This window comes from Nyctibius grandis, chromosome Z, assembly GCF_013368605.1.
Source record: "Nyctibius grandis isolate bNycGra1 chromosome Z, bNycGra1.pri, whole genome shotgun sequence".
Classification (NCBI taxonomy): domain Eukaryota; kingdom Metazoa; phylum Chordata; class Aves; order Nyctibiiformes; family Nyctibiidae; genus Nyctibius; species Nyctibius grandis.
Window position 1 is genome coordinate 91,519,482 of NC_090695.1, and position 10,298 is coordinate 91,529,779.

The 10,298-nt window shown below is 41.5% G+C and overlaps 1 protein-coding gene across 2 annotated transcripts; it reads left to right on the top strand.

Moving 5' to 3' along the window:
- Positions 1-23: 23 nt before the first annotated feature.
- LYRM1 (LYR motif containing 1) lies at positions 24-9,555 on the top strand. Of its 2 annotated transcripts, XM_068423477.1 has the most exons (5): positions 24-137; positions 6,295-6,453; positions 7,465-7,557; positions 8,616-8,751; positions 9,217-9,303. In XM_068423477.1, exons 2-4 carry the CDS (start codon positions 6,295-6,297, stop codon positions 8,745-8,747), a joined length of 384 nt encoding a protein of 127 aa, XP_068279578.1. In that variant the 5' UTR covers positions 24-137; the 3' UTR covers positions 8,748-8,751; positions 9,217-9,303. The 2 variants fall into 2 exon arrangements, with proteins under 2 accessions (XP_068279578.1, XP_068279579.1); XM_068423478.1 differs by lacking the exon at positions 8,616-8,751 and having other exon boundaries at positions 9,217-9,555.
- Positions 9,556-10,298: the final 743 nt, after the last annotated feature.

Below are 10,298 nucleotides of genomic sequence, written 5' to 3' on the forward strand. Positions count from 1 at the left end.
CCGCACGCAGCGGTGAGCGGCAGGGGGGCAACGGGCCACCGCCTCCCTCGCCCACCGGAGCGGGGGGACGGGGCTTAGCGGGGCTGAACCGCCGCGGGAAGGCGGGGAGTAAGGCCTCGGCGCGCTTCTTCCCGAAGGTAAAGCGAGAGAGTAGAAGGTGTGACAAGCAGACACGCGGGGAAGACGGAGGGGAGGGGAAGAGGCTGGAGGTTTGGGGGGTTGGGCAACCCTTTCCGCTTCAGGCGTTGGTTCCGCCCGGCTGCGGGGGCAGTGCGGCCCCGGCCGCCAGGGGGCAGAAAAGGCGCCCCGCCTGCAGCGCCCCCGGGCGGCCGGGCGGCTCCGAAGAATGGCGGGGGTTCGGCCAGCGCCATCTTAGCACTGACACCAGCCCTGTGGGTGTGCACGGGGTGCGGAGGGGTGCCAAGCGCCGGAGCCTTTGCCGGGACAGGCCTGACCCCCCCGGAGCGAGGAACGTGGTGGCCCTGCTGCCTAGTGCCTGCCTGGTGACAGTGGCTGCAGGAAGGGCTGTGGGATGGCCCCGCTACCAGATGCTGTGGAGAAGGCCTTGTGCGTGATCAGCCCTGAGCCTCTCACCTGGGCCAGCAGCTGCTGCTGAGCTGGAAGCTCATGTCAGGGGGGTGTCCTCCTGTCCCATCACCACCAGGCCTGGGGGTCCTCTCCCCACACAAACTAAGAGAGTCTGGGACAGATGGAGCAGGACTTCCCCTGGCCCTCTGTTCCTCTGCCCCTGTGCTGTCTGTGAGGCAGGGGGCCCCCAAAAACCGATCCATATGCCATTCAGGAGAGTCTAGTACAAATACTGTATGAGGCTTTGTTCCAAAACTCCCAAATTTGAATGGGATTCACACACTTGATTTCAAACAAAATGATCTTTTTTGATATATACCCTGCCATAGTTCTCAAATGGACACTAAAATCCTATCTATCAATGTCCTGGACTGAAGCGTTTTGGAAACTGAAGCAGAGGGTTCATGAAAGGAGTTTTATTAAAAGACCCACAGAATGAAGTAAGAGAGGGGGTAGGGAGGATGTTTCTCTGCTAGCATTAATATTTATACCTGTTCTCGGAGTTTAGGAGCATTTCCAATGCTGGGAAATATTTCTATTCATGCATTCAGTTGCATTGGCTCAAAGCCAAGGTATGAATAGGGTGTATAAATCCATACTGGGTTTTGTGTCCATGTTATATTTCTGTATGCTTCTATATTATATAAGTAAGCTATCCAGGATAGCGGAGACTTCATTTTCTCTGCCAAATTTGTTGCACTGCATTAAATATCTCTTTCTCTGCTTGTAACTAATATAGACTAAACACCAAAGGAGGAGAAAATAGTTATAAATGTATGAAGCATGAATGATGGGCTGCACAAGACTAGACACAAGTTTCATATTGCTTTAGCGTTTACCTGGACTCCACATGCTTTTCAGGAGAAAGCTAAGAAATACGTAAAGCCATTTGTTTTAGTCCCCTCATTTCATTTTGGCTGAATCTTGAAAAAAAAAGGTATGAATGTTCAATCAAGCATGAAAATCAAATGAAGTTTTCACTTTGCTAGGTACATACTGCAGCCACACATGGTCAGTGTTTTGCAGGTTACTCACTGCAGGTCTTCTCCCTGTGCCACAGGAACTCAATGTTTGGTTGTTGTCCCTCAAGGAAACGAACAGGCCAAATTCATTGCTGCCTTAAGAACCACAGACTCGTTTTGGCAGACTTGCACGGAAGATTAATATGGATTACTGACCTCTAGTTGCTGTGGATAGCTGTGAAAGGAATAATTGATTATCTGTGGCATTAGCAGCAGGAGAGAGACTGCAGGTCACTAGTTAGCTAAGTGGTATAATTTAGCTCTTGGGGAAAAAAAGCCAGATATGCAGAGTTTTTTGCATCTCTCTAAATAAGCATCAGCCAAAGATTGCATTTGAAAACACGAATAGAGATTGTCATACAGGCTGAAGCTGATGATGTTCCGTACTATGTTGATATGCTATGCTTTTGAATTATGTCATTTATTTCCATAACAGAAATGTGATCATCGCTTGATTCAGAAGGGAATCAGCCCAGCAGTGTGTCATTGTGTCTTTAGGACTCCTTGCCAGTAGCAAACCAGCTATCAAATAGAAGTTGTGTTGTTCCTAAATGAAACATTTTACCTCTGAGAAGTTCAAAGCTGCTTTTCCAAATTATTTCACGCAGAGTTCTGTTCCCCACCATCTCCTCCCCTGAGCAAATATGGTTTCAGCATCAGCAGTGTGTGTGTGTTACTAACGCGTGCCCTACTTATCTGGGATGTAAAAGAGATCTATTGTTTTAAAATATCCTTTTTTCCCCCATGGGCTATTACTTTCACCCTTTGTTTCCTAAAATCCTCTATGTACTCATCACTGGCAGATTTTATGTTTAAAGAGAGTAGCTAATACTTGACTTGAAAAGAAAGGATGACATAAAATAGACTTAAAACTTCAAAAGGACACACGTTCTTAGCCAAGTATCCCTCGCTGGGAAGCTGTAGTTCAGCTGCTTGTATATAAGTAGTCAGTCTCTGTGCAGCTTGCCCTCAGTCTCCTAACCTTGCTTTGACAGTGCACTACTGGGGTCACTTTACAGCGCAGTTGACAGATTCCTTTCCTTATTTTTATATAAACTTTTAAATTCTAAACAAACCTGCAAATAACAAAAGATGACTGGTGTTTCACTGATTATTCAGATTATTGAACTTTTGGGTCAACCTTCTAAAAATCCAAAGGAATGTGTATGTTTCCTGAAAGAAAAACTTATTACATTTTATAGTCTGAAGGATTATTTGTTTTAATTAGCAATGAGAAAAGTGTGTGTCTTCATCATGCAGTAACTCATTAACTGCTCAAGCCTCCTTTGAAAGTTTGGATACAATGGGATATTTCATGTGGTTGATTTGCACACTGATAACAGGGGTTTGCATGTAGATCAAAAGAACGATACAACCCTGCATTGTCAGAACTCTGCCACAGCTTCCAGCAAATGCTTATTTGGAAGGCAACGCTTGGCTTCCCTCCAAAGGCTTAATTCTAACAATCAGCTCGAAACCAGCCTGCAACCTACCACTTTTCCCATTGATACGCTTGTGCATACAGACCTACCTTTGACCTCTCCCAGTTTGTTTTGTTGCAGTAAACACCTGAAATTTGCTCAGCTAATACAATAGCCCTGTACTTTTTGACAAAAGCGCCTGTGGTTAACCTCTGTGGGCTGCATTCTGCAATGAAATGAAAGGTGGTAGAAGTTAAACAATGGGTGTGACTACCACAAGAAGAGTGTTAGTGGGAAAGTGGTGTGACATCCACTTAGCATTCCAGAGATGTGAAATATAATTATGATTTAAATGCCAAAGATGTAAGTTGCAAGATGAGTAACTACAAGGACATGAAAGCCTCCCTTATCCTCCTTTCTGTCCCACTCAGAATCATTTTGCACACCCACAAAACTAATACAAGTAGTGTCACTTGACAAAATTACACCTGATACATGACTTGTACCATCACTTACATTTCTGTCGGTGTGGGCTCTGTTTATACCAAAGAAAGAAATTCCCCTATCTCATTTACAACGTTTTAAGTTGGAAGTAATTTTGCTCTTGGTGGAATTATTCCCTATTTGCATTCCCACTCAGATCAGAGTCTGACCCAGGCTTTGAATTTTGTCGTATGTGCTCTCATCCTTTCCCATTGTAGACGGGGGTCCTCTATCTGTGAAGGCCTCCCCACACCTTCATTTATGTATCTTTGCAGAAATGGTTTATGAGCAGGCCTGTAATGTTAGAAATTGTTGACTAAATGAGCCACAGGAGCAGCTGGTTCCTGAGTATACATGAAAAGCTGCTTAATGTCTTTTACATTGTCTGGCATATGTGGGAAGGAGAGCAATAGTGCAAAAGTGCAGCCCATACCTAGATGAGGGGCTACACGGTTCTGTATCAATTCCAACACTGAGAAATTAAAGAAAGAAAAAATAAGTTCTAGGTGGGGGGAGAGGAAGCAAGTAGTGGGGAGAAAAAAATCGTTATTCTAAACTTTTAAACAAAATCTTTATAATTCTTGGTGTGTTAAATCCAAAATCGACAGGGGTGATTACAGCTCTGAGCAAAGGCACGCACTGCCCAGGTTGCGCCTTGGAAATTGTCCGATGCATAGATCAGAATTTAAACCTGTATTTTAAACATTTTTTCCCCTGACATTACTCCTCTTATTTTCTTTATAGATTACTTTAAAACCTACGCTGAACGTTTCTAGTGCAGTACTACCTTTCATTAGCTGTCAGCAGGACAAAGAATATTACCAGTTCCACCAGAGGCGACAACTTCAAATAAAAGGAGAGGGGTGAGGCCAGGAGGGGCTGTAGGTGAGGACATGATTTGGGACTCAGCTTGTGCCAGGTCAGCCCTTGTAATTGAACTGTTTATTTCTGTCCCTTGACAGAGGGAAGCAATGCTTTTTTCAGATACACGTACATGCGTAGCTTCGTGTATGACTAATTTTATTGCCTGAAATGGAACTGTAGAAGGATAAAGTGACGCATTTATTCCAAAGTGTTTGACGAGCTGGAACTACCTAGCTATTTTATTGTGGATATTTGTTTCCAGAAATTATCATAAACATTTACTAGAAATACTTTCTGCTGGGTAGGAATAATCATTTTTATATCCGAAGGGAAAATAGATAATTGGTTAAACATTTTAAAATACAAATAGGAAAATAAAAATGTTCTCTCTTAAGTATCAGAGAAAAAGAGTTTTATGTTTGTACTTAAGAGCACAAGACAAAAAAGGCTAGGATTTAAGAGTTTGGGATTTTTTATCAAAAAGAACTATGGGCCAAATCCTGTCTTCAGGTTAATATATGTAACTGACTTTGGTGAGGGCAAGGGTGTGAATGTCTGAAGCCACAGGAGGACCGGACTGAAATATGAGTGGAGGTCAGCTGCTGTGGTGGAGGCAGCCACTTGAGAGGACTTTGGTTCCAAACCCTTTTCTGCTCTCCACAGTAACAGGAATTGCCACAGACTGCAAGGAGATGAGTGATAGCCACATCGCCAAAGATTCCGCAGTAATTTGGGTGCATGCATTAGGAAGCAGCTTTTCCTGTCACCAAGGAAGGGAGTGCTCCCTGCAGAGGACAGTTCAGCCTGTCTGAATTTACCCTGCTCCAAACTGTCCTCCGGAGGAGCCATTCCCAGGGCATAGGTCTGATTTCAGGGTAGATTCAGCCACAGTAACTAGAGCTCCCAGTTGGCAAATGGGATCCTGAGACAGTCAGATAGTGTCCTGTCCCTGACACTTGTTACTCACTGAATCCATGTACTTACTTGGCAGTGCTGCTGCATCTTGCTTTTGGACAGTAAGGTACCTTTGACAGTTGAGGCATCCCTAAAGCAGAAGCCATTGTTTCTGCAAATCTAATCCATGTCAGAAGTGTTGTAATTCCAGCAGTGGATTTGTCTGAGGGATATTTGTTGTCTGGGATGAAATAGTTGTCTGGGATGAATACTCATTTACATGAATAAAAACAGGATTTCATTCTTGATTTCTGACAAAGATTCTTATCGCACCTGGAGGCTGAGCCAGTGGGCTCAGCATGTACACAGCTCTCTGAAAATCAAGACATTCAGGACTTTCCTAAATGCACAGTTAGTCTGCCTCTCCTGCAGTGCTTAGATAAAATAGCTTTCATCACCTTTTCATCACATCAAACTCCAGCTGAATCATTACTACATTCTGTAGGGGTATCACAAATAAGCTTCTCAGCCTCTGAAACCTATACTGGTTTGCACCAAGATCGAGGTGGTTTTATCATGTATTTTAGTCACAGATTTCAAGATGCTTTGCAAAGATAGGGTCAGCATTGGCAGATAATTTCACAGGAAGGGGGATGCTCAGAGTTTCGGTGACTTGCCCAATGTCTGTTGCAAAACAGCAATGAAACACAACCCAGGCATTCTTGTACCAGGCTTGTGATGCAGCAAAGCAAGTGCTTAACTTCAAGAAAGAGCTCAAGATGTTTGAATGGAGACACATTTAAGTATCAGTTTAAATACTTTGCTGTACTGAGGTCTTCAGTTTTCAACAGCTAATTATTGTTTACAGCTATTTCAGTTCTTTTCATATAGCTCACCATATCTTTAGATGGTGGAAATATTTTTAAACTAATTCAATCATGTGAAAAACTGTCCTGCTTGCTGGCCTTTTAGCAACTGAAAAGTTCATGCATATGTTTGGGGTTTTGTGTTGGTTTTTTTAGATGACACCAGTTACTCGACAAGAAGTTCTTGGCCTTTACCGCAAGATATTCCGAATAGCCAAAAAATGGCAATCAGCATCGGGACAGATAGAAGAAACTATTAAAGAGAAAGAGTACATTAAAAATGAAGCCAAAACATTATTCCGAAAAAACAAAAACGTAAGTGGGTGTCCTTAAAGTTTTGAATTTCTGAATGATTCTCCTCATGCTCTTTGCACTCCCTCAGTGATTGAATGCTGAGATATGAATGTAAGAGTTGATTTCCCAAAATTTCTTTCACCTTAAATGCTGATGTATTTGGGTTATAGTTTAAATTCGAAGCATTTCAGCTCTTCATTAACTACGGTAGAAGTCTAAAAGGTCTAGAGCTTTCACTAAAAAAAAAACAAGAAAAAATTAAACTCCAAAGATATTGCCTATGTAATTGAAGCAGCTTTTGATCTTTTAGAAAGCTAGCTAAGTGTATCATTACCCATGCAATGGCAAACAGAGCTCACTAGCTTCTTATACTTCTTTTTTTCTTTTCAAAGCCATGCTTTGGCACTTCTTTTGAAAGAAGCACTTTATTTTTTCTTAAGGAAGAAATTTCAAACCCCTTTTGAAAGGGGTGATACAGACTCCAAGGTAATCAAATGTCCTTTTGTAATTCAAGATCACAATACTTATTTATATCCCATTTTGGTCTGGGGCAAAATCAGGAAATGCAAAATCAAAAAATTAATTTGTCACCATTTACGTCACATTTCTGACTTAAAAGGGAGTTTCTGGATAGGATGAGAACAGAATATAGACCAAGGAGTCTCTTCCCTTTCTCCTCTAGCTACCTTGCAGAGTGATGAATGGGTGAGCGTGGATTTTCATGGATATATTAGTAGTTTACATATCTATTGTATTTTTACAGAGAAAATACCATGTTTGGGTAAAACCCTCCTTCTGTAGCCTCAGTCGTGACAGCCTCTCGGCCTTAATATCCAGCACTATCAAGCCCAGAACTGTTGAGTCAAGGCAAATACTAACGTTACCTTTTATGGATGTGAAAAATACAATCATTGTATCCTTGGGATTGCCAAAAAAAGCTAAAGAAAGTCATGTGGCTGTGCATCATTTACACTTGAGCTTCCAGTTGCTAATTGCTGTACTTGTACAAAACATTTGTTTCTATGATCTTAGGTAACAGATTCAAAGTTGATTAAGCAGTGTATAGAAGAATGTGAGGCAAGAATAGAAATTGGACTTCACTATAACATCCCCTACCCAAGACCTGTGAGTATAAATCTAGTCACAAAGTCTTCAGCTATACCCACTTAGCTCTCACTGGACAATAAAACCATAAGTTCACATCACTGTCACCACACTGTATTTTTAGATAAGCTGGTATTTAAATGCTATGCTAAATCACAGCCAAATAAGCCAAATGTATATTGAAATGTTCTCCATCTACCTTATTTCACTGTAAATTGGCTAATTTCTTCTCAAGATAAGGAGTCAAAGCCTAAATGGAGTTGCATGAGCTAAACTCCCAAGGCCTGTGAATATTTAAGCAGTCTTGCCCACCAATCAATCATACTACGTAAAAAAAAGATGGTAACGGAATCAAATCTGTTAATCTTTCCGCATAATAAAAGAAAGAGAGAATAAAAATACTTAATTACATCTGCCTTAGAGACAAAAAAAAATCATAGCCTGCATTACTGGTAACTGTTCTCCCAGTGATAAATCAGCATAGCATACCTGCCTATGCTGCTGCTTCTTTTCCCCGGTTCCTAGAGAAAAATACGTCCAAGATTACCGAAATGCTGGAAGTTGCAGCAATGTCTTCTATTGCACCATTCAATATAGTTTCCTCACTGCCCAGTCACTTCTGTCTGTAGTACTTTATGCTGCCTCCCATAGAGACTTCCTCTCTACTCCTGTTGATTAGTTTACATTTTCACATCTATAGTTTCCTTATTAAGGCAGTCATGGTCAAAATTAAATTGTATCTTCATCAGATGCTTGCGTAGAATATGGTCACTGTTAGCATCTGTTTCACATATGTAGCTTTTTCTTTTTCTCCAGTAGATACATCTGGCAAATAATGCTCCTAGAAATGGGCTTAAAAATGTATGCTCTGCAGTGGCTTCAAAATCCCAAAGGATCAGTCCCAGATCAGCTCTCTCACACAAACTATATGTTCGTTATTTTTCAGATTCTAGAAATCTCTATTGCTGCTTTAGTCAGTGCTTTTACTACTCTTTGCACCTAAACAGCTACCTTACAGGATGACAGCCTCAGCAACAATAACATCTGACTGCTAACACCTACAATTTTCAATCACTTAGGGGGGATATAGCTGCATGACTCCCACTAACAGTCTTATGAAACATAAAGACTTTGTCAGTCATCAAAGGAAGAGCCTGTCACCTATTGCTCCTTCTGCTTGTGGAGTCAATGACGTTGATTGTGCATTTTAATATGGTATGTATAATCATGACAATAAGAAGGCAGTCTTTCAATACATAGAGTTTGGGGCTATTTTGTGACTTGTTAGCTAGGTATGAATAAAGCACACAGTGCTTTAAGACATCTACTCAGGAATTTTTAGGGTTTTCTAGGTCTTAATGTTCTGCAACATTGTCAGCAATCCTATTTCAAAAAGTATTTTATCATTACAGTCTGATATGAAGCTACAAAACAAGGTTACTAAAGCCTAAAATGTATAGGATTTTAATAAACACATTTAGGGCCTGAAAGTTACACCACTATCACTCCTCAGAGAGTGCTCCTCCTAGAAATCTAATAACCTGGTTTGAGATGGTACAGTTGCCCCCTCCAAAGTGTGAAGAAATTATTTAAAACTCAGTGAAACCTACACTGTATATATGCCTTCTTTTTCTTGTAGCTTCTCAATCTGCACCTAACTGGTGGGATTTTCTTTTCCAGATCCATCTGCCTCCTATGGGTCTTGCCCATAAGCAAGGCCGTACGTTGCGACACCAGGAAAAGTTAAGGAAGCTTTCTAAGCCAATATACCTGAAATCCCATGATGAAGTTTCATAACCCATCATTTAAGCTGTGATGCGTAATCACATCGTTTAAGCGGTGGACTGTCATCCAGGTGATTTGTGTGCACAACTGTGAATGAAGCTGTTTTGGTCACTGGCTCACACATTTCCTGAGGCCAAAAAGCTAATTGGTACATTGCATATGATGGATAAGGTTGGTCTACTATTTATTACATTTGAACACTGACTCATCAATAAAAGAAACACTTTTCAAGGAGTGAGGTGTGATACGAAGATTACTTTGACATCAGGACAAATTACAGCAGCTTTTCAAACTCTGTTAATCTATAGCAGTGTTCTCTGGTGGTTTGAGGATTATATATGCTCAATTGTGATTCAAGGCAGTGCCTTGTGTAAGGGTCAGCAAAAATCAGGAATCAAGCAGACACACTGCCTCCAGAGCGTCTGAATGCAAGTGAGAACACAGTGTCTGCATCATGCAGCTGCACTCCTTCCTCTCTTGTCCCTGCTCTGCCTGTTGTCCCTGGAGAAACATTCCAGTTTCATAGTATCCTTATGGTGAAGTATTGTTTCAAAACGGACTGTAGCAAACAGACAGCAGAAACACCACTCCTTCTCTTTCCTTTTTGCAAACTGCAGAGGAGTGGCCTAGACCCTCTATGTCAGCTTTTTTTCCTCTCCTTCCTTTGGAGAGGGTGTGGATGTGAAATGCAAAGTTTGGAATGCCATTACACAACTCAGAGTAAAACATTCCAGTGTTGGGTTCCTCAGGTTCCCACGTATGGACTGACTGAAAACTCTCCCTTCGGGTATCATGGGACCAAGCTTAAGATGCTTTGGGTTTCTTCACTGTGCATTTTTACATGGTTAGCTTTTCAACACAATCAGCACACTGGCTTCCTCAATAATTATTTTAGTGGTAGGTTTTAACTCTTAGATTATGGACAGAACCCCAACTTTATTAAAAGAAAGTATCTACAACTATCTATCATCTCTTCA